General features: G+C 43.2%; 1 protein-coding gene across 1 annotated transcript in view; it reads left to right on the forward strand.

Moving 5' to 3' along the window:
* Positions 1–213: 213 nt before the first annotated feature.
* The window catches only part of LOC148015349 (kinesin-like protein KIN-14C), a 111,188-nt gene continuing 87,843 nt past the window's right edge, over positions 214–23,558 (forward strand). The window contains exons 1-3 of the mRNA XM_087664882.1: positions 214–794; positions 1,007–1,164; positions 1,245–1,352. Coding sequence (XP_087521008.1) covers positions 542–794; positions 1,007–1,164; positions 1,245–1,352 — 519 coding nt within the window. The 5' untranslated portion in view covers positions 214–541. The remainder of the gene's footprint in view (positions 795–1,006; positions 1,165–1,244; positions 1,353–23,558) is intronic.

Consider the following 23,558-nt stretch of genomic DNA (forward strand, 5'->3'; position numbering starts at 1 on the left):
CTTTCCTCTGGAAATTAGGAACATTTGACGAGTATCGAGGCTTATTAGGAAAATTAAAATGCCTTGTCCTTAATTCCTTAATTTATTATTAATTAATCACTTAATAGTCTGGCCGGCTAAAAAAGTGGCAGGGCCAAATTTGGCAGGCAGCAGCCAAATTTAGCGGGGGCAGACAAATGCAGTTGTCTCTCCGCCTCAACATCGATCGATCGCATCACGAACATAAGCGAGCTGCTTCTTGCTCTCACGGGGTCCATGGCCGTCTTTTTCCTGTCCATCTAAAAGGGCTAAAGGGAAGTCTTCTCTACACATGGCGACGATCCGTGCTGCCATCTCCCTCTTCGCTGCAGGCATGGGCCTCCATTCTTGCAGGTCCCAGCGGACCGGAAGAGCTGAGAACGGGGGCCGGCACATGGCGAGCTCGACAGTGGAAAAGGCGAGGTTTCGCTCTTGGCCCCTCGATTGCAACTCTTGCTAGCTCTCTTCGGTGTTTCCCCTTTCTCGCTCCGTTCCTCAGACGCTCCCTCGGCCTCCCATTGCCATGGATTCAGCGGACAATACGTCCCAGGCCCCTCTACTTCCTGCTTTCTACAGTGGCTATTCTGCAAGGGACCCCGACTTTGCACCTCCGCGGCGCGCAACTCCTGCCGCACGCCAACCCAGCGACCAGCTTGGAGACCAGCAGAGTCACGTAGGGCAGACTTGCACCGTGAAAACTGGCTCCTCTTTTCACGAGAGCCATCAGATGAAGCTGAACAAAAGCAATGGGAATGCTAATGATACCGGGGATGCAGGTCTGTACTTAGAAGATGAACCGGGAAGAGATGATTATCTTGAAGCTCTCAAAACAGTATCAATAAATCACATTGTTTCATGGTTTTCAAAATCTGTGCGTGTATCTCATTGGCGATGCTTTATTAACTGGGACCAACAAAAGCAGCGCTTCCTGCTGCGGGTCTCGTGTGTGCTTTCAACTGAATGTTTTTGTGTGTGTGCCTCCTTCTAGCCTCAAAGAGGAACTACGTGACATCATGGTTGCAAACAATGGTTGAACCATTCAGCATTCCCATGGAACCGTCTCAAGAGGAGTTTTGTCAGTGCCTTAGAGATGGAAATGTGCTGTGGCACCTCCTTCACAAAGTAAATCCAGAAGTCGTGCAGATGGTACGATTGCCATTTGAATGTGAAAGAATGCTGCCTTAATGTTAACATTACCTTCATGACACATAATTTCTTGCGAGCAGACACTTGAAAGCGAGGATAATTTGTCTCCTTCAGACAAGATAAAGAAGTTCCTCTCAGCGGCAGCAGACATGAAGCTTTTTGTATTTCCAGTCTCAGATTTGGAACAGGTATGCTCAAGCAATTACTCTGAACTCCAAATTTTACAATACTTTTGCCAGAACATACAAAATTATAGAGACTATTATCCTTCAGAGAAACCCATATACTACTGGAATAAAAGTATCTATCTTGCTGCAGCAAGTGAAAACAAACCAATTGTGGGCTCCTTGTCAATGCACTGTTAGTATGATTGATTGCAGGTGGTTGATCTGATATTGTCTTTTAAGAAGTAATACTGCAAGATAGATATCAAAGACTTCTCTCGCGCAAGAGAAGTGCATGTTTGGATGTTGCATCAGTCTTTTCCTTATAAGCTCAAGTGTACCTCTTTATTCTGCACTATTTGTGCAATTGAACGATTCTCCTCCTTTTACTTTTTAACCAGGATGTAAAAAGGATAACAATTTAACAAGGCTTCAGACCCTGCTTAACTTAGAGTGTAATAAGGGCTAAACACTGAGTTCTGCAAGGTGATTGCAAGAACAGATTGATTAACTGCTCGGTATCTCATGGTGGCCTCCAGCCTAGCCCTGCCCCACCACTATTGTGCCTCTGATTTGTCTAATCTAAGCAGATTTTGCGAGACATTGACACTCTCAGCTTTTCAGACATGTCATCATTGAATGGAAGTTGTACTGATGATGTTCAAGCTAGAGTGACACATCTATTCAAAACAGTGCACGAGCAGACTTCCAGCCAGGACTAGTGATAATTTTATTCTTGTGGTTCCAAGCCTTGTAATCTTGCTACTGTTAATACACACAGGGAATTTTTTTTTCCCATCTTTGTACCTGTAAGTATTGCAATGTCAAACACAGATGAAGTATTTCTTGCAGCAGGTTTAAAAGAAGCTGCTTTATACTAATTTTTCTAGAAAGGCCCATACCTCAGTGTTGCATGCACCACACTATTTGGCAATCTGGCTCTTGAACAGGAGCCTATAAGATGCCCTTCAACACTGAACAAAACAGCAAGAGAGGAATATAGTTTTGGGTCTCAAACCCACCAAAGTTTCCTGAGGAGTACTGGCTTCTTTGAACTGCTAGAGAACTCTCAACAAACTTGGAGCAGCCTGTGAAAACTAGAGTGGGCAGCAATGAATCAAAGCTAAGAATCGAGCCTCAGAACAGCACTGACAACAATAACAAGCCAGAAGAAGTTCCTTACACAATGACATGCACTTCAGGAAAGTCTGAAGAAGCTCATTATGCAACAGCTTGCACTTTTGACAGCACATTCAACAACAGTCAAACGCAAAATCAGCTTGCAACGATGCTGCACAAACACATGCTTAATCTTGCATGCAAAATACTTGCTTTTATGATGCTGCACATGCTTAATCTTGCATGCAAAATACTTGCTTTTGGCTGGCAGGTGACTTTTTATTTCGAATTACCTGCACTTGAGCAGTGGACTGAGTTATTCATACTCGTGCACTTTTACCTATCTAAGGTTTATTAGACAAGACTCCAGATTCCCCCTCAAAACTGAGTATAACTTTAAGACATGGCAACAAGAAACCAGGAGAAAATGATTAGCACTGCCAACTCCCAAATCCATGAATTCAACAACAGTATGAAGTTGCATACATTAGCAAGTCACTTTGATTGACACTACTAAAGAAATATTTTGACCGACTTCCGAGACTTAGAAAACCTTAACTTCAAGACATGGCAACAAGAAACCAGGAGAAAACGATTAGCACTGCCATCTCCCATCCATGAAGGCAACAACACTATGAAGTGGCATACATTAACAACTCACTTTGATTGACACAGCTGAAGAAATGTTATGACCAACTCCTGAGACTTAGAGAACCTTGGTCAATTGGCACTGACTGCTCAAGACTCTGGGGCATGGGAGCCTTGCTGGAGATCCATGGGTGTGCCAGTCTGCTGGTGGATTCATGAGCATGCTCATTTATGCTTCGGGTGCCCAAGCACATGCAGCTAACAAATGTAACCTGCTGTGGGCATGTTGAAACTGCCTCACATACATGACTCACTTGGCTCAATGATGACCTTGCCTGTCCACAATTGACAACTGCTCTCTTGCATTGTTGCCCCAGGAGGACTTCTCCTGTCTGTAACACATGTGCTGCTTACCAGGAGCTGCATTTGCCGAGCCTTTTGCCTCACATGATTGTAGAGAATTGAGCTTCACTTGTACAATTAATACAGGCTTTCCACACTTGAATTCTTCACCATGGCTGCCTTTAGCTCTGGCATCCATGACAGTAATAGAAAACAATCAGGATGGCTCTTTTTTTTGGGGGGGGAGGGTGTATTGGGCAAAAAAAGAAATCATGGCATGCAATAAATTGTAGTGCATTAATGCCTAATTTGCCCCCAAAAAAGGCGTTACTTGTATTTATTGTCTTTCATTTTACATGGTAGGACAAATGCACCAAAGTCCCCTATAAAAGGTTATGTTGTGGGCATTCATCACCCACCACTCTGTCTTCTCATTCAGATCAGATCATTCCATTCTATACTCCATCTATTCCTCTCCATTAGCTAGCACTTAGGTGGAGAACACTCAGCTGCTGTACTTTAGTCTCTAGGTTGCAAACACTTGTGACTGTTGCTACATCAGTATTTGGTGTGTTAGGAGGTTCTAACCAGTTAGGCAACATCAGCCTGTTGCAGGGATGACTGCATCTCTTGCAATTCTTATGCTGCCTTTTGCAGATTTGGACGCTCCAGCAGTTGCAAACGTCTTTGGATGCTGCATTTTGCCTTGTAGAGGTCTTCTATAGCTGTCATCATCAGAATTTATTGTCTCTTGAAGAACTGCATTTGTAACCAGCCTTCCTTCCGTGGATGGGTGGTAAATCCCTGATTACAACTTAATTACAGTAGAAAACAATTAATGCAAATCTGAAAATACAATTTTACCTACTGATCTTGGACAATGCACACCCGATTGGCCCAAAATTGGCACCCCGTTGGGTATTTCTTTAGCTTATTGAAGAAAAAGTTGATTTACAATGGGATTCTCCTGATCCCCTTCGCAATCCAAACTCCCCTTGCTTTTCAAAGTGACCAGCAAGTCTTCAATCTATTTTGCCCCTTGATTCGGGCACTTAATTGGCCTTCACCCACTTCATGGACGATGGAAATGCCCCAAATTCAATGGCTGGCTAGTCCTCCACTTGAATTTAGTTGAAATTCATCTTTAGCCTTGTTGAATCTAAGTCTTGGAGCTTCGAATTTCTGGCATGCTTGCCAAGGTTGCTGCTAAACCCTAATTTTTGCTGTAAATTAGGGTTTACAGCAGAGAAACTTGCAATTTCTCAGCCTCCAAGGGTCCAAATGCTGACATCGTCAGAGCAAGGCTATGAAATGGCTGGGAGATGAGAGAGAAAGCTGTAGAGAGAGAAAATTCAGAGTTTTGTCGCGAAGAATGATTGAAAGTCGGTCAAATGCAGCTACTGCCCTGCCACAACAGCTTGTAGATGCAAAGAACTGAAGAAAATCAATCATTTACTACTACTGCTCTGTCTCAACAACCTATAGATGTTGTCACCTGTTGTTGATTGGTCTTCTCTTGCCCTTGGTTGCGTCAAAAGGTCCTCCAATGGCTACAAATTAGACCAACAATATCTCCTCCCTCTCTCTTGCAGGTTGAATATACTAAGAATGCCTCTCTCCAGCTTCTAAAGACGTTTTTTAGTCTTGCATTGCCATTTTTGACAAGTGACAGCCTTCCGAAATGGTTTTTCCAGCATTATTCATAATTAAATATTAATTTTCAATCCTTAAATATTGAAAATTAATCTAATAATTATTTCGATACCTTGAAAAATAATGTGATTAGCCAATATGCCAATGGATTACATGATAACAGTGATTTGTTTGATATACACACATATGCTCCAACAGTTGGATGTCTTATTTACCTATGCAACAGTGGCCCGGACATACAGTTTGCAGTTTCAGCCCTGAGCAGATATATGCATCAGCCACGCATGTCACATTGGCAAGCTGTTAAGCGTGTCTTTCGTTACTTGCAAGGTACTAGATCTCTTGGATTGCTTTATGCCAAGAAGGGACCACTTCAGTTACATGCTTACAGTGATTCTGATTGAATGCTGAGTGATAATGTAAGATTGAGAATGAAAATGATACAATTAGGGGCTCAAACCTCCATATCTCTAGGATTGGGGCAAAGGGACTGAAGAAGATGTTGGTGTGTGTTGTACTTGAGATGGATCCCAAAGCACAACATCAATAGTCTAGTAATGTTTGATGATGTCTAATGGAGATGGCTGCTGTGTAGGCAGCTCTCAATAAACAAGCCACAAAGGTAGCTGTGGAGAAGAGATGACCAGCAGCCCATGTGTGCTTTGGGACTTCGATGATTGGCAAGGTGGCTTGCTAGAAGGAAAAATCCAGCAGTAGTAGTCTGTAACAGGCTGGCAACTGCAAACACAGGAGTACCAGACTAGAACAGGCCAGCAACTGCAAATACAGAAGGTCCCGATGTAGATGATTGCTGTAGGAGCCATGTATGAGGATGCTGGGCAGCTTGTAGACTGCAAAAATGCAGTATTTTCTGGTGGACATACTATGGTATGACCTTGAACAGCCGGGCACCAACTTGGGGGTGAAAAGGCAGCTGAATGATGATCATAAACAGGTCACATGCACGGAGACAGTTTGTGGGCAGTAGGGAAAAGTGATGTGATGGTTATGTATGGACTGTGGAAGTACTTAGGAACAGGCCGCTCGCACGTACAGACCTGAAAGAACATTTAAGCAGCACTCGGGTAGATTTCATGAATTGAGGTGTCCTCCATGTAGGGGTGTGGGCAACAAAGTGGAAGGCGAGAGTGTTGAGGGTAGTTGTTTGGAATAAGGTATCGAGGATACACTAGCACAAGACTCTGTTTACAGAGGATTAGGGTTGCATTTGTCCTATTGTCAAAATAAGCCATTTGTATTTGGTAATTTTACATTAATTTCTTTTTTGGGGTTGTTTAAGGAGACTAAATTGTGTATGTTATGTCTCCACTCTCTTTTCAAAGCTGAAAGGTTCGACTCTAAAGCAACAAGGCCATCAATTGATGGATGCACATTGGTTACCCAAGAACCTACCAAGACTATAGAGGTGATGATACAACCAATTTAATACTTCTTTCTTGATAGTTATTAGTGACAATAATAGGGAAAGTCCAACATTCTTTATAAAAAAAATCAGTGTAAGGCAAGGCTAGCGTGAAGAGGTATAGCCGAGATAATAGTTGCCATAAGTGTCTGTATAGTAGATTGCCACAATGATGATGCATTGTGAATTTGGTGGATCTAGATGACCACTCAAAGGGAGACATGCCCACATAATGCAAGGAGTTTTCATCCTTTGAAAGGCATCTACATACACAGATGCTAATATAGAATGCTATGGAAAATGCAATGGTAGCACTTAAGCAATGACCTTATAAGGGAATTGTTCACTTGCCCAAGCGCTCTTTTACAAGCATGATTATCAAGATGCAAACAAATGATGCTACAAAGACATGAATATAGCAATATAATGACCAAGATCGTGTAAGCAATAAGAGAAGGATGCTGAGTCAGAGCGGAAATAGATCGAGAAAGAGAGCTGAGAGCAGGTATAGTAATCGAGGAGTTCAAGGACTTAGAGCTGAACAATGAACAATGTTTGCTAAGGATAGAGAGTGAGTCGTCGGATGGGTGTGTACCATTGTGGTACACACAAAGAATGTAAGAATGTATTTATACTTGGGGTATCGTACACTTACACCCGTTAGTGTGGGTTCACATGTGTGAAGTAATATATACAAGGGAGAGCACATAAAGGGCGCGTAAAGGGCCTTTATACCCAACAACCTCCCACTTAAAGATCATAAGCGAACCTTTAACCAACTCCCACAAGTCTAATGCAATGCTCATGTGGAGCCTTTGCAAGACTTTTAGTGAGAACATCTGCAGGGTTATCTAATGCAATGATCTTAGTCAGGGTGACTAGACCATAATCCAAAACTTGTCTGATAAAGTGATACCGAATATCAATATGTTTGGTACATGCATGAAATATGACATTCATAGCCAGGCATACAACACTCTAGCTATCAGATCTAAGTACATGTGTTTTGGTGGGCAGACCAAAATCTTTGATTAAACAACCAAGCCAAACTGCTTCTTTTGAAGCCTCAGTGGCTGAAATATATTCAGCTTCAGTGGTAGAGAGTGCTACTGTTTTTTGTAATCTAGAGCACTAAGAAACCGCCCCACCCGTCAATGTAAAGATATACTTGCTAGTAGATTTGCGAGTGTCCAAGTCACCTACCATGTCTGCATCACAATATCCCTGCAGATCCAACGTACCCTAGCCATATATTTTCGTTGTGTGCCCTTAAGGTACTGTAAGATACATTTCATTGCTTTCCAATGTGCTTTGCCAGGATTTGACATGAACCTGCTTACAACTCCCACTGCATAAGCAATGTCAGGTCTAGTAGCAACCATAGTATACATGAGTGAACCACAAGCTGAAGCATAAGGAACACTCTTCATGGTAATGGTTGCCATGTCATCTTTTGGGCAATTTGCTTTGCTAAGCTTAAGGTAAGGTGGAAAAGGTACACCAAGAGGCTTAGCATTAGACAGAGAAAAACGATCAAGTACTTTGCTGATGTACTTTTCTTGTGAGAGAAATAAGAGTTGGCGCTCTTTGTCTTGTGTGACACGCATGCCCAAAATATGATCAGTTGCATCCAAATCCTTCATTGAAAAGACTGAATTCAACTGTCTTTTCAATGGATTAATTTGGCTTTTATGCTTACCAGCAATAAGCATATCATCCATATAAAGCACAAGTATAATAAGGCTTTCATCATCAGCCTTTTTAATATATAAGCAGTGATCTGTACTACTCCTTTTAAAACCATGTGAGAGCATGAAGGCATCAACCTTTTTATACCATTGTCTAGGAGCTTGTTTCAAACCATACAAGCTTCTCTTAAGCTTACATACCAAATGGTCCTCTCCATGTATAACAAAGCCTTCGGGCTGTTTCATGTACAGCTCTTCTTCCAGATCACTATGCAGAAGTGCAGTTCTAACATCCATCTGTTCAAGTTCAAGGTCCATAGATGCTACAATGGCAAATAACACTCGAAGAGTGGTCATTTTGACAACAAGAGAAAACACTTCTTGAAAATCAATGCCCTCCTTTTGTGTATAGCCCTTAGCCACAAGTCTGGCTTTGTATTTGGGTTTGCCATCCACATATTTTATTTTATAGACCCATTTGTTAGGAATGGCTTTTCTATCCTTGGGCAATGTAACCAAATCCCAAGTATCATTCTGATACAATGACTTCATTTCTTCTTGCATAACTAGCTCCCACTTTTTCTTTATCACATGATAAGGCCTCTTTATACGTAAGAGGCTCACCTTCATCTGTGAGCAAAATGCAGTCCAAAGAAGGATCAAACCTTTCTATAGGTCTTCTAACACGTGTAGACCTTCTTACCCAATGAGTTGTGTTATCAGGTAGTGCATCCACATCCAAGGGAATGTCAACGACCTCATTGTTTGGCTGCTAAACTGCATGTTCAGGTTGCTGTAATACAATTTCAGGCTGCTGTAATTCATTTTCAGCATGCTGATTTTGGTGCTCAAGCTGGTGTTCAGCCTCCCCTTGCTGCCCATTTTCATTTGGCTCAATGATGATACACTGATTGTCATAATCAGCATCAAAAGGAGTTGAATTTTCAGTGGCTGATGGTTGCTCTAGCAACTGATCATGCTGAAATTTAACTTTCTTTTTGTCTGAGTCATTCGATGTGATATTTTTCAGCATCTTTGACTCATTGAATATCACATCCCAGCTGCGTAGCACCTTTTTATGCTTGGAACCCAAACTCGATAGCCCATTTCACCTTCATCTCCATAACCCATGAAGATGCCTCTATGAGATTTCATGTAAAGTTTGGTTCTGCTATCAACAGGTACATGTACATAGCATTTGCAGCCAAAGACTCTTAAGTGGTTATATGAAGCAGATTTGCCAGACCAAACCTCTTCAGGAATGCAACTATTAAGTGCACGATGTGGAGATTGGTTGCATATATGCACCGTGGTTTTAAGTGCCTCTCCCCAAAACAATTGTGAGAGATTAGCTGTGGACAACATGCACCGAATCTTCTCACATAATGTGCGATTCATTCGCTCAACCACACCATTAGAAGATGGATTGTAAGGAGCTGTAAGCTCTCGTTTAATCCCATTGTCACCACAAAACTTATTGAATTCTTTAGATACGTACTCTCCCCCATTATCTATTCTTATGCATTTTAACTTTAGGCCTTTTTGAGTATTAACCAAAGCATAAAACTTTTTAAAAGCATCCAATGCCTCACTTTTTTGTTTAAGCAAGTAAACCCATAGCTTCCTAGAGTGGTCATCAATAAAAGACAAAATAACGGAAACCACTATGAGTTTTTATTGGCATGGCGCAAACATCAGAATGGACTAGATCCAAGATACATGCCTTTCTAGAGGCTCTATGAGAGTAGGGACTCTTTATATGTTTACCAAAAATACAATCATCACAAAAGTCAAGCTTTGAACTTTTTACATAAACTCTTCCAAGTGAAGAGAGTGTCTGCAAACCCTTTTGGCTCATATGTCTAAGACGCTTGTGCCATAACTCCATGTGCGACTGTACTTCAGCAACTGCAATAAACTTTCCAGGAAGTGCCTTGCAGTAGAGATAATATAGAGTCCCCTTTTTACCACCTCTAGTGACTAGCATAGATCCTTTTTGTATTTTCCACATGCCACCACTAAAAGTAGTGAAGTAACCTTTGCTGTCAAGCTGCCCAACAGAAAGCAAGCTCTTCTTGATGTGAGAAATATACCTAACATCATGGAGAATCAATTCCTGACCATTTTCTAGAGCTAGGTGTATGGTGCCCATTCCTTCGATATCACATGCATGATTGTTGCCAAGGTAGACTTTTCCAAGATTACCTTCTACATAAGTAGAAAAACACTCCAGAGATGGAGTTACATGAAAAGAAGCACCATTGTCAACAATCCAAGATTGTGACAAACCATCATGAGCTGACAACAAAGCATCTATCACATCTGTTTTAGTGATATATATGTCCTCCATTGTCATAGCAAGCGGATCTCAAAATGCAACCAGTAAATCAGCATCTTTATCATCTTCTATATCCTCAATAACAACACTAGATACTACATTTACTTTTTCTATCTCTTTAGGGGTAGAGTTGCTATCCTTGTCATTCTTTTTGCCTTTTGCATTAGCCTGCTTCTTACGTTCTTGTTCCTTTTTAAAGTACCTGCAATCATGCTTTTTATGCCCTTTGCAATCACATTGATAACAAGTTACATCTTGCTGTTTTTCCTTGCTTTTGCTGTGATTTTTGTTTTTATTTGCAGCATTATACATTTTTTCAAGTCTTCCTCTTACTTTGTAGGCTGATCCACTGTTTTTCCCACTTGCCTTGCGACTAATCTCCTCATTCAGAATAGAACCATGCACACTATCAAATGCCAAGTTGGGGTTATTGCTCAATGACACAACCAATACTTCCCATGAATCGGGCAAAGTCATGAGCAAGAAGATAGCCCTTAATTTAGGATTAAAAGCTGGCAAACCTGCATCATGTAATTGACTCAAAATACCAGTAAAAGCATTCAATTCTCTGAAGCAAGTTTGGACTCATCAAGCTTCAAGTTGACCAACTTCCGTATGAGATGTACTTGGTTGACAGGAGTGTGGAGTTGATGCCAGTAGTAGAAGAGCTCTAAATCTGTCAAATGCAGATGCTAGGATCATGCTAGATGTGGAAAAAGTGATTCTAGATGGTGGGGATTCTCTTGGAATGCAAATGCAAGCCTCTAGCCTGTCACTAGATGGAGAGGAGTTGATGTCAAGTAGATCAAACTACAAAATGCTAGGTAGAGATAGTGGAATTGACTTCAAACTGTAATGTTCTTTAAAGGGGTATGAGCTACAGTGGAGAGGAGAGAGAAGAATGTGGGAGAGTGTCAAAATGACTGAGGAAGAATGAGTGTGGGATGTTTGAACGAGTGGAGTCAATGCCATATATATAGGCATAGATTGTTTAGAGTGTCACCCATTGAAGTCTCTCAAGTGTTGGCACCTCAACTCTCTTGGAAGGCTTTTAGAAAGCCTTTTTGGGGCTGTAAATGAAAATCAAAATAGAAATGAAGGAGGGAAACGATACTGAATGATACGGTCTCTTAACACCCCTTCTTAGGTTCAAAAACGAGCATAAAAGATTGAGAAAAATGTCAATGTGGAAATCCTAGTATTTCATTTGTAAGGTAACCTATATTAAAGAATAGTAGACATGATGAGCTGATAGAATGCGAAACTCAACCTCAAGATCCGTTACTCAATGTTGGAAGGTATATGTAGATCTAGCCACCAAGCCATGGCTAAAACATTCAAAGCCCCAAACTAGGAGGAGCGTGTAGATCTTGGATATGAATGGAAATTGATGGGTGAAATGGCATGAATATGTCAATCACCCCAAGAAGGTAAAGGATGTGTGAAGAACCGCAAGATGAGTAGGGATCCCTGTTGAAGCTAAAGGAATGGGATCCCCCTTTGAAAAAGAAATATGAGCTTCCTTTGAATCCTCCGTGAAGAGAGATAGGAAATCAAAAAACTCATGAATCATGGCCTTTGAAAAATTTGATAAGGAAGTGCCACCACGGTGCCGAAGAAGGTATCTAGGGCTCCAATGGAATAGAACCTAGGCAGCTCCCAGAGGTGGTCTCTTGAACCTGAGTAGAGAAAGTGAAGGTAGGGGTATCACACAGAATCTTCTTGATGCCGGCATCAGAGTCATTGTCCATGGTGCAACCCAAGGGAGAGGAGGAAATAGATAGCTCATGTGCAGCCATGGGTGGATAACAGCCATTGTTTTCTAGTAGAGCGGACTGAATTTAGGACAACATTTCACCAGTTGGGGTCCAATTAGAGCAATTCCTGGGTGAAAATCAAGGGACAATTTGTCCAATTTGTTTGCTGATCGTGTATATAACAAGGGGCTTTTGGATCCTCTGTTTGTAATCAATCCATTAGCAAATGAAGATAAAGAAATACCGAAAGGGACGCTAGTTTTGGGGTCAACAGGCTGTTCCACTATCTGTCATGAGGACATGTTTTTTGAAAACCTCACTTAATATGTGGATTAATTTCTAATCACATGGTTAAGTAAATGGCGCATAGGTGAGATGTAACTAGGGTTAGAGTAAATTTACGAGCCCGGGACCCAAGGAAATCACGGGATGTCAAAGGCAAAAGTTGATGTAAGTTATCTGCATAGGTACTTGGTGATATTTGTACCAGTTGTTAGCCTAGGTTATTCATTTGGCCATAAGTGTCAGTTGTGGTGACACTAGAGAAGTGGCGTTTAATGTTACCTAATGCCAATTTGATGGTCAAAGATGACGCAAAGACACTTGGGAATGAAACTTGCCTAGCCAATTTGATTATTGGCCAGTTAGATTATTTTTCTGGGCACTGAAATAAATTTTCAGCATTTAAAGATTGATAATTAATATTTAATTGTGGATAATGCTGGAAAAACCATTTGGGAAGGCTGCCACTTGTCAAAAATGTCCATGCAAGAGGAAAAAACATCTTTAGAGGTTGGAGAGAGGCATTTTAGTGCATTTAACTTGGAAGAGGAGATGTTGTTGGTCTGATTTGCAGCCATTGGAGGACCTTTTGAGGTAGCTAGGGGCAGGAGAAGACCAATCAACAGCAAGTGACGTCATCTACAGGCTATTGAGACATGGCAGCAATAGTAAATGATTGATTTTCTTTAGTTCTTTGCATCTATAAGTTGTTGAGATAGGACAACAGCAGTACATGACTGATTTTCTTCAATTCTTTGCGAAGAAAGTCTGAATTTTCTCTCTCCTCAATATCCTCTCTCATCTCCTAGCCTTTCTACAACCTTCAAAGATTATAGCATTGAGATCACTAGAGGCTCAGAAATTTCAGATTTCTTTGCTGTAAATCCTAATCTACAATAGAAATTAGGGTTTAGCAGTAGCCTCAAGAAGTGGCCAGAAAATGGAAGTTCCAAGACTTGGATTCAATAGGGCTGAAGCTGTTTTTTGTCAAATGTAGGTGGAGGGACGAGCAAATTAATGAATTTGGGGTATTTTCCATCTCCACCAAAGCGAGTGAAGGTCAATTTACTGCCCGGATCAAGGGGCAAATCAGATTGAAGAGTTGCGGGAGTTAGAATACCAAAAGGGATTTGGAGAATCCTATTGTATATCAACTTCTTTTTCAATTAAGTTAAAGAAATATTGAAAGGGGTGCTAGTTTTGGGGCCAACAGGGTGTCCATTGTCCAAGATTGTGAGTTATTTTGCATTTCTTAGTTTTGTAATAAATGTTACTACTGTAACTAAGTTGTAATCAAGAAATTTTCATCCATCCACGGAATGAGGGCCGGTTTCACTATCCAAGATTCTTGAAGGTAAAGTATGGATTTAAGTTTGTGTTTATTTAGTGATTGTTGTAATCAAGTGCTTCATCAGGAAATTACCACCCTTTCACATTGCCAACCAGGTTTTAATCTTGGAGGTGAGTTACGTTGCTTCTTACTACTCGATTGGGGTCTTGGTCTTCTTCTTTCCATCCCTTTGCTTTCACTTTTGTATATTGGAAGTTGAGGCCTCTTGTGAATATGTAGCATGGGATTGTCAGAGTGAAGCTGTGCGGAAGCGAATGACCGTGACAAAGAGTGAACGGAGAGAGAAGAGAGAGAAAGAGATAGTGAAACGCAGAAAATCTGCAGTGAAGAATGCTGTATAAGAATGGAAATTATACATGGGTGCAAAGTGAATATTTGCGTATGTCTTCGCCTTGAGGACCTCGATCTCCGTCAGCCCGAGCGCTATCTCTATCATCGCCAGGCTGTAATCTGTTAGATACAAGTAAGTGACAATGTGCTGGAGGGCTGTTATAAATAGCAGAAAAGAAAATGCAAAAAATGACCAGGTCGGCTGCATTAAATGTAACCGATTGGTGCAGAACTGTCCGACTGCACTTGCCATGTGGCATCTGCCCTAGCTGCTGCGTTGTCTTGCCTGTTTCTCTACAACACTCCTGGCTGTCCAGGGAATGACAATCTCTAACACCCCCTCTCAGATCCTGGACTGGTCATAAGGTTGAGGGATTTGGCATGTCTCCGAAGAAGAGCATGGGGAAGTGCCTTCTGTCTTGCAATACTTCACATCAATAGTCGCATCCAAAAGCTTCTCCCTGATGAAGTGGTACTGGATCTTTATGTGCTTTGTTCTGGCATGGAATACAGGATTCCATATCAAGGCAATGCAACTCTTGTTGTCGCACTGCAGAAGAGTAGGACGAGACTGGGGATAACCTAGCTCCTCCAACAATCTCTGAAGCCACACAACCTCACATGTGGTGGAAGACGCAGCCCAATACTCCACCTCAGTAGAAGTAAGGGCGACTGTGGGCTGCTTTTTGCTACTCCATGAGATAACACCTGCACCCAAGGTAAAACAATAACATGTAGTAGACCACCGGTGGTCCACATCGCCAGCCCAATCTGAGTCGCTCCAACCTGCAAGAACAAGATATGAAGTATCTATACCTGCTGGATAAGAACTCCCTAAGTCAGAGGTCTCCCTTAAATATCGAAGAATCCTCAGGGTAGCGTGCCAATGCACCTGTTTTGGTTTACTCATGAATCCTGCCAAAAGATGTACAACAAAACAAAGATCAACACGAGTGTTGAGGAGCTAAATCAATGAGCCAATCAGTTGACAGTAGCGGGAAGCATCCGTCAGGGGAGAATCTAAGTGTGAAGTGGCCTTTCTTTTGGATCCATAGGAGTAGAAATGGTTCGATAATTCTCCATCTCAAAAGTTACCACGAGCTCCTGTACATATCTCTGCTGAGAGAGGAAAATCCCCCTTTGAGACTGATAAACCTCATGGCCCAAAAAGAAATGGAGAAGTCCTAAATCTGTCATCTCGAACTTTTGGTGTAGGGCTGCCTTCGTCTCTTCGACCTTCTGGGTATGAGCACCTACAATAATCAAGTCATCAACATACAAAACAAACAACGCACGACCTCCCTTGGAAGTGCGCAAATAAAGCTGAGGATCGGCCCTAGAACGCCAATACCCCAACTTGGCCTGTAGAAATGAATCAATTTGTGGGAGATGGCATACAAAGCCTTCTTTAACTTGTAAACCTGCTCATCTGAGGAATCAAAGCTAGGAGGTTGCTCTACATAGATCTCCTCCTTCAAATCACCATTCAAGAAGGCGCACTTCACATCTAATTGAAAAACATGCCATCTCCTGTGGCTAGCTAAGGCAAGAACAACACGAATAGTCGCCATGCGAGCTGTCGGGGCAAAAGTATCATTGAAGTCAACACCTGGGCGTTGTGTAAAACCTTTAGTAACAAGGCAAGCCTTGTGCTTGTCCAAAGAGCCATCACTAAGGTACTTGGTCTTGAAGACCCATTTGACACCAATCACCTTCTTATGAGAGGGATGAGACACAATGAACCAGGTGTCATTCTGCTCAATAGCCTCTAACTTGGCTTCCATTGCCTTCTGCCAATGATCAAACTGCAAAGCCTTCTTCACTGATGTAGGCTCTCTATCCTGCATAACACGGGACATCAAACAATAGTTAGAGCTCCGTAGGATGTGTGTGGTGCTGTCGTGATCTTCGCGGTCCATCCTGCGGTTTCCACGCTTCAGGGACCCCCTCAATCCATGAATCTCGGAGGGTGTCACGGGCCCAATGAGGAGGAGGCCGGATCTCTCCTCGGTGCTCTCCATCCACTGAAGACTCCGGTGGGATCTCCACTGGGGTGGCCGGTGGAAGGGAAGACTTTGAATTTGAAGAATAATCTCCATCAAGAGGCTCTAGCTCCAAAGAAACTGCCTCGGAAGCCTAACTCTCTCGTGAGTCTTCAAGTAGGGGGTGCTCCTCACCTCCCTTTGTGGCCGGAACTTCCACGAACCGCACATCTCGGCTCGTGTAGACATCCCATTTCACGGGATCATACAAGCGATAACCTTGGGACTGGAAGTTGTAGCCAACAAATACCTGTTGTTTGGAAGACGTCTCAAACTTGTTATGCTACGTCTTTGGGATGTGCACATAGGTGTCACACCCAAAAATCCTGAAATAAGAGACATCAAGCTTAGTCCCAAAGTAAGCCTCAAAAGGTGTCATCCTGTCAATGGCCAAAGTGGGAGATCGATTTAGGATGTGGACTACCGTAGCTACTGCCTTGGCCCATAGAAACTGAGGTGTCTGTCGGTGCTCCATCATGGTGTGTGCCATCTCGATCACACTTTGGTTCTTCCGCTCTAAAATTCCATTCTCTTGAGGAGTGTTGGTATTAGCAAACTCCTGGTGAATGCCCCCTATCTGCACAAAAACGAGCAAACTCATTAGAAACAAATTTACCACCCTTGTTTGGTTGCAAGGTTTTCAGTCTCCGATCACAGTCTCTAGCTAGATCTTTTCTCCTCGAAGAGAAGCCAATCCTTGAAGTGGGAGAATGCCTCCGACTTCAACGTCAAGAAGTAGGCCCATGTCATCCTGTTGTAGTAATCTATGATCAACATGAAGTACAAGCTCCCCTTTAGGGACTCATTCCTCATCGGGCCACAAAGATCCGTAGGTGAAGTAGACCGCCTCGAAGCTTTGTTGGGAATCGCATCCCGATGCTGTTTCCCACGAATGCAAGAGACACATTGCTGTTGGCTCACCACTGTCTGGCAAGCCTCGAACAAGAGATCCTCGCAACGCCTTTCGAAGATACTGATAGTTCAAGTGGCCAAACCGAGCATGCCACAACTCGGACTGTGCCTGAGAGGTAAGAAGAAGAGAAGTAAAAGCTGTAGAAGACTTCAATTTGTAAATGCCATTTTTCTCATACCGTGAAGAGAGAACCTCCTCAATCCACGATCAAGGACTCAAATAGCATCACTGTCAAACTTCACCAAAAGGCCAAGAGAACAAATCTTATGTACCGAAAGTAAATGATACCCTAAACGTGGCACATGCAACACCTCGGAAGTGTGGGTACCACCACGTCCATCTGGAATCAACTAGATCTCACCCCGTGCAGCAATAAACACAGAAGAGCTGTTTCCAATGAGAATCTGCCCACGCGAGGGCTGCAGATGGGCAACACCAACTGTTGAAGGAGTCATGTGCCGTGAGGCATGATTATCCAGGATCCACTCTCGAGCTTGGGGAGCTGTCATCGCAGCATCAGAAGTCTTCGGTGGAGGGTCCTCAATGACCACTAAGTGTAGAAAAGCAGCTGATGAGGGTGCAACCACCGCTCCAGAATCCTTTGGGTCCTTCTTCTTGGTGTCCTTCTTGTCCTTGTCGGGGCAATCCTTCTTCCAATGATTGGTCTTACCATAAATATGGCATTTCGCTTCTTTCTCTTTGTCCTTCTTGGATTTGTTGTCTTCCTTCTTCTTTTGGTCCTTCCCCTTCTTTTGAGAGGGTTGACTAACCAATGCCTCTGATTTTGAAGGATTTTGTCCCTTCAATTGTTCTGTTTGGTCCAAGACCATAGGAACCAACTCTTCCCATCGAAGAGTCGACTCCCGCCCTGATGCAATAAGAGTGGAATAAAAAGTACCGAATTGTGGCAGCATTTGAGATAGTAAAGTGATTGCCATGTCTTTGGAGGAAATAGGCTTCCCCGCATTTTAAACCTGCATTTGAAGCTGCCTTAGCTTGTTGATGTGCTCCCGTAGCAAAGAAGACTTGTTCACGGACAAGGTCCGTATCTGCATCTCCAAAGATACTCTCTTCATCAGGGTCATCGGGTTGTACATTTGGACGAGCTCCAGCCATATCTCTCGAGCCACTATCAAGTGCTCGATGTGAGCAATCACGACTGTAGTACAAGACAGAAAAAGAAAAGAACTAATTCTGGCATTCAATTTGTCCCAATGAGATTGAGCTTTGGTCAACTTCGCAGGAGCACTGGAAGTGAGTTTGGACTCATCTCTCACCGAGGGCCGGTTGATCTCCGACTCCAATATGGCCAACATCATCACTTGCTAGATATGGTAATTGTTGCCATCAAGCTTTTGATCTGATGGAAGAGCCGGTAGGATTGGCAACTTTCGGTCCATGATCACCTGGAACTCCACGATAGTCTCTGTAGACATCTTCACCTGCAATGCTTGCACAAACGCAAAAGAAGCCCCCTCTGACTATGAAAACCCAGCTTGCTAGGGCTCCTGTCTCCAATTCCCGAACCTTCTTTAGTCGCCGGAGGCGATGAAAAGGTAAAATCTGCACGTGAAGGCCAAAAACCATAGAGATAGGGAACGCCCGTTCCGGCACATAGGAACGGATTAACGCGTTCCGAGGGGTTCGGGCCAAGGAAACGCTGGCGAAACGTTCCAGCCCGTTTCCTGGCCCGTTCCCTCCCGTTCCAGGTCCGTTCCCTGGCCGTTCCAGGTCCATTCCCTGCCTGGAACGACCGTTCCAGCTCAAGAGTTTTTTAGTTTTTTTAATTTTTAACTTTTAAGTTTTTTTTTTTGTTGTCGTTGCCCGCGCTGCCTCGAACTGCCCGTGTGTCGCCTGTTTCGCCTCGCCTACGTCTGTCCTCGCCTACGTTGCTGCACTCCCGTTTCGCGCCCGTCTGTCCTCGCCTACATCGCTGCACTTCCGTCTGTCCGTCGCCTGCGCCTGTTTCGCCTGCGCCTGTTTCGCCTACGTCGCCTGCGCCAGTCCGCCCAGTCCGCCGAGTACCTGGTCCACCTAGTCCACCTGCCAACTGTCCCCGCCCACTCTGCCTTCTCCGCCTGCCCTGCTGATTGTCCCCGCCCACTTCGCCTGCTCTGCCTGCCCTTCCGATTGTCCCGCCGACTATCTCGCTTGCCCCGCCTGCCCCCACTGCCTAGGCCCTACTCCCACCTGCTCTCGGGACTCGTCTACCTCTCCCGCCTGCCTGGCCCGCCTCTCTTGCCTGGCGTGACTTCTCCCCGGGATCAGGTGAAGTCTCAAGGTCTGAGGATCATTATCTCGATTCTCAAATTTGTCATTGTCCCAAATTTGGGAGCTGAAAATGCGCCAAATTTTGGGGCATTTTCAGCAAGGAATTGCAGGCTGGAATGCCCCAAAATTGGGGCATTTTGAGTCTGTCATTGCCCCAAGTTTGGGAGCTGAAAATACTCCAAATTTTGGGGCATTTTCAGCAAGGGAATGTTCAATGCATGCTAGAATGCCCCAAATTTGTGGCATTTTCAGTAAAAGGAATGCAGGCTGAAATAGCACCAAAGTTCTGGCATTTTTAGCATTGCTAAAAATTTAACACACACATGTTGAAATTTTGGTTGCAAATTTTTGCAATTTTATTGAACTTTACTGATTATTTGTCACTTTTATATAGATGGCAGCATTGATATCTATGGGATCTTCATCATCCTCAGCAGGTACTTCGTCAACAACTGGACGAAGTCGAAGCACTACTTGGTCATGGTGGGATGAGGTAGATGCAGGGGTGCCATTGAGAGCTGGAGGGGCTCGCCCTTGGAAATGCAAACTTTGCCCTTATGCTTGCACTAGTGGGGCTGATAAAGTGAGAGCCCATCTTCTACATGAGGAGGGGAAAGAGGTGCGTTTTTGCACCAATGTATCAATTGAGAAAAGGCAGGAGTTACTTGATGGCATAGCCACATCTATGGGGAATTCACATGCCAGGAGGACGCCAAATATAGCAGTGGATCCAACAACATGGACTCCAAGACCAGCAGGGCATGGTGCTTCATGCAGAAGACCACCAGGGTTAGTGGCTACGCAGCCTTCTCGTGGGCCATCAATGGCAACAGGTCGTGGTGCTAAACAGAGTTCATTGCACACTTCATGGGAACCAAAGAAAAAAGAGGAAACAGATGCAGTAGTGGGACGCTTTTTTTACCATGACCATATTGCATTCAAATCAGCCAGGTCACCTTATTTTTTAAATATGGTGACAAAGATTGCAGAGTATGGACCCACATAACCACCCCTTCATCAGAAACTATCAGGACTACATTGCTTCAAAAGGAGAAAGTAGCCATAGAGATTGCAATAGCAAATATTCGCAATCAATGGGTAAGAAATGGAGTGACATTGATAGCAGATGGATGGAGTGACACACGCCATAGGTCCATACATGATATTGTTGCATATTTTCGTGGAGATGTATACTTCATTGGTAGTCATGATGCTTCAGAGACTGGAAAGAGTGCAGATGTATTGGCATCCGAGTGGTGCGAGGCAGTGCAAGCTGTTGGGGCAGAAAATGTAGTGCAGTTTGTGGCAGATGGTGAACCTACAAACAGGGCAGCAGGAAACGTTTTAATGGCAATGTATCCACATATCACCTTTAGTCCATGCATGGCGCATTGCTTGAATAACTTGTTGAAGGATATTGGGGACTTGCCATGGATTGCATCTCTTGTTGCGAAAGGCAACAAGATTATCACATTTATATGTAATCATCAGTACTTGCATGCTGAGTTTCGCAAGAGAAGTGACAAAGAACTTCTTAAATACTCGGATACACGATTTGCATATAACTTTCTTATGCTTGGTCGATTGCACTATTGCAAAGGTGCAATTAGGGAGCTATTTGCTAGTGATGAGTATGAAAATTGGACTGGGGCTGCCACTGCTATTGCTGTGTTATGTAATGCATATGTTTCTGATAGAGATTTTTGGGATGAGGTTAATCGCACCAACCAAATGGTTGATCCTATTATGCACATGTTGAGGCTTGCAGATGGCATGGATCCATGCATTGGGAAGATCTATGAAGGTATGGATCGCATGATTGAGAGGTTGGAGAGTTTGGAACCAAATGCAGATAGGTATGAGCAAATCAAGGAGTTATGCATCAGCAGATGGAATGAGTATGACTCTCCTATGCATGCTGCAGCATATGTGCTTGATCATGAGTTTCAAGGAAAGATGCAAGAAAGAGACCTTGAGGTGGTCAAGGCTTGGAACACATTGCTTGCAAGGCTTTATCCTAGCCGTGAAATGTAACGCAAAATTAAAAATCAGCTCTCTGTATATCGACAAACATTAGGGATGTTTGGTACAGAGGATGCACTAGAGGACAGGACAAATATTGGGGCTGCTTTATGGTGGGAGGACTACGGGGCAGAAGCTCCAGAGTTGCAGAGTTTGGCTATTCGTATTCTTAGCCAAACAATTAGCTCTTCTTGTTTAGAGCAACTATGGAGCTCCTTCAATCACATTCACTCAAAGAAGAGAAATCGTCTTGGTACAATGAAGACGAATGACCTAGTTTATGTGAGCTCCAATCTTCGCTTGCTAGCTTGTACATCAGTTGCAAAGGCTGATTCTTTTATATGTTGGGAAAAAGATGACGATGATGATGATGGTGATGATGATGGGCAGGATGTTGTTCAGCAGGATGAGCATTCAGGCACAGTGGAGCCATTTTCCATGAATCAGAGCACTTAGTAGCTAGCCTTTTGGAACTTTAGAGTATTGACTTGGAAATTGGAGCTCTTGTAACTTGGATCTTTACTATTTAGGCTTTAAAGTTTACTGTTTAGTGCATATTTTGTGTTTTTGCAATGCACACTTGTTGCCAGTTGGACCTATGCAACATTGTTGATTACAGTATTGAATTATGAATGCGACAATCCATTGCTGGTTACAATGTTTTGAATCTTTATTATTGTTGAAAGTTGAAACTTGATTATTATGTCTCTAGAGTCTAATTTCATGAATTATAATTCATGGTTGATAATAGATATGATCTGTCTCTCTAGATTCTAAGACTAGTGTTGACTCTCTCTCTCTAGAGGATATATATATATATATATATATATATATTGTTCCCTCCGTTCCCGTTCCCTCGCTTTGGGCGTTCCCCCCGTTCCAGGGGGTCCCGTTCCCGTTCCCCGTTCCTGGTAACTATGCCAAAAACACAGCCTGCTTCCTTCTCTAACAGTAGAAAAACAGTAGCAGCTTCAGCAAATCTTCTCTTTTCTTGCACGCCCACGCTTGCCTCAGCCTTGTTCTGAAACGCAGCCCACCTGCTCGCACTTGAATACTGAAAACACAGCCTTGTGTCACGCTGAATACTCCTCTTCAGATAGGTCCATAGGTCAGTCCTTCAATGCTCTGATACCATGTCAGAGTAAAGCAGTGCGGAAGCGAATGACCGTGACAAAGAGTGAACGGAGAGAGAGAGAGAGAGAGAGAGAGAGAGAGAGAGAGTGAAATGCAGAAATCTGCAGTGAAGAATGCTGTATAAGAATGCAGAATTATACACGGGTGCAGAGAGAATATCTGCGTATGTCTCCGCCTTGAGGACCTCGATCTCCGTCAGCCCGAGTGCTGTCTCTATCACCAGCAGGCTGTAATCTGTCAGATACAAGTAAGTGACAATGTTCTGGAGGGCTGCTATAAATAGCAGAAAAGGAAAGGCCAAAAATGACCAGGTTGGCTGCATTAAATGCAGCCGACTGGTGCAGAACTGTCCGATTGCACCTGCCACGTTGGCATCTGCCCTGGCTGCTGACGTGGCTGCTGCGCTGTCCTGCCTGCTGCTCTGCAACACTCTTGGCTGTCCAGGGAATGACAATCTCTAACAGGGATTTCTTGTGAATTTGATTGAACAACCTTGTGAAACGCAAGAGTTTGACATTCAAATTCATGTAAATGTTGGTAGCTAGGGATTGGAGATGATTTGCTGCATGAAATTGAAATATTTAGGTGGCAACTTGCTCATGAACATAGCGACTTGATCATCTTTTGACTTTGGTGGGTCAATTGTGGCAAATTTGTAAGTAATGTTAATACTTTGCCAACTTGACTATCAAATGATTCCTCTCAGTGGTTTTGAACTCTTGGAGTTCATGGTTGAGATTGATACATTGGATATGATTGCAAATTGCATAGTGGTCGACTAGACGTGCCCAACACTTAGATGCAAGATGGAAATGCTTATGTTGTGAGTGAAACTCAAGCATAAGATCTTGCATTAGCTCAATAATGACTATGGTGTTTTTGCTCTTTCAAGAGTGGATTGCCTCATGTGAGGGCTTTTGCAAGTTAGATTGGGGTTCCATCCCTTGAATGAGGTCCCACAAGCTTGGAGACTGTAA

This window comes from Lygodium microphyllum, chromosome 24 (assembly GCF_053477565.2).
Source record: "Lygodium microphyllum isolate KBCC chromosome 24, Lygodium_microphyllum_v1.1.10, whole genome shotgun sequence".
Classification (NCBI taxonomy): domain Eukaryota; kingdom Viridiplantae; phylum Streptophyta; class Polypodiopsida; order Schizaeales; family Lygodiaceae; genus Lygodium; species Lygodium microphyllum.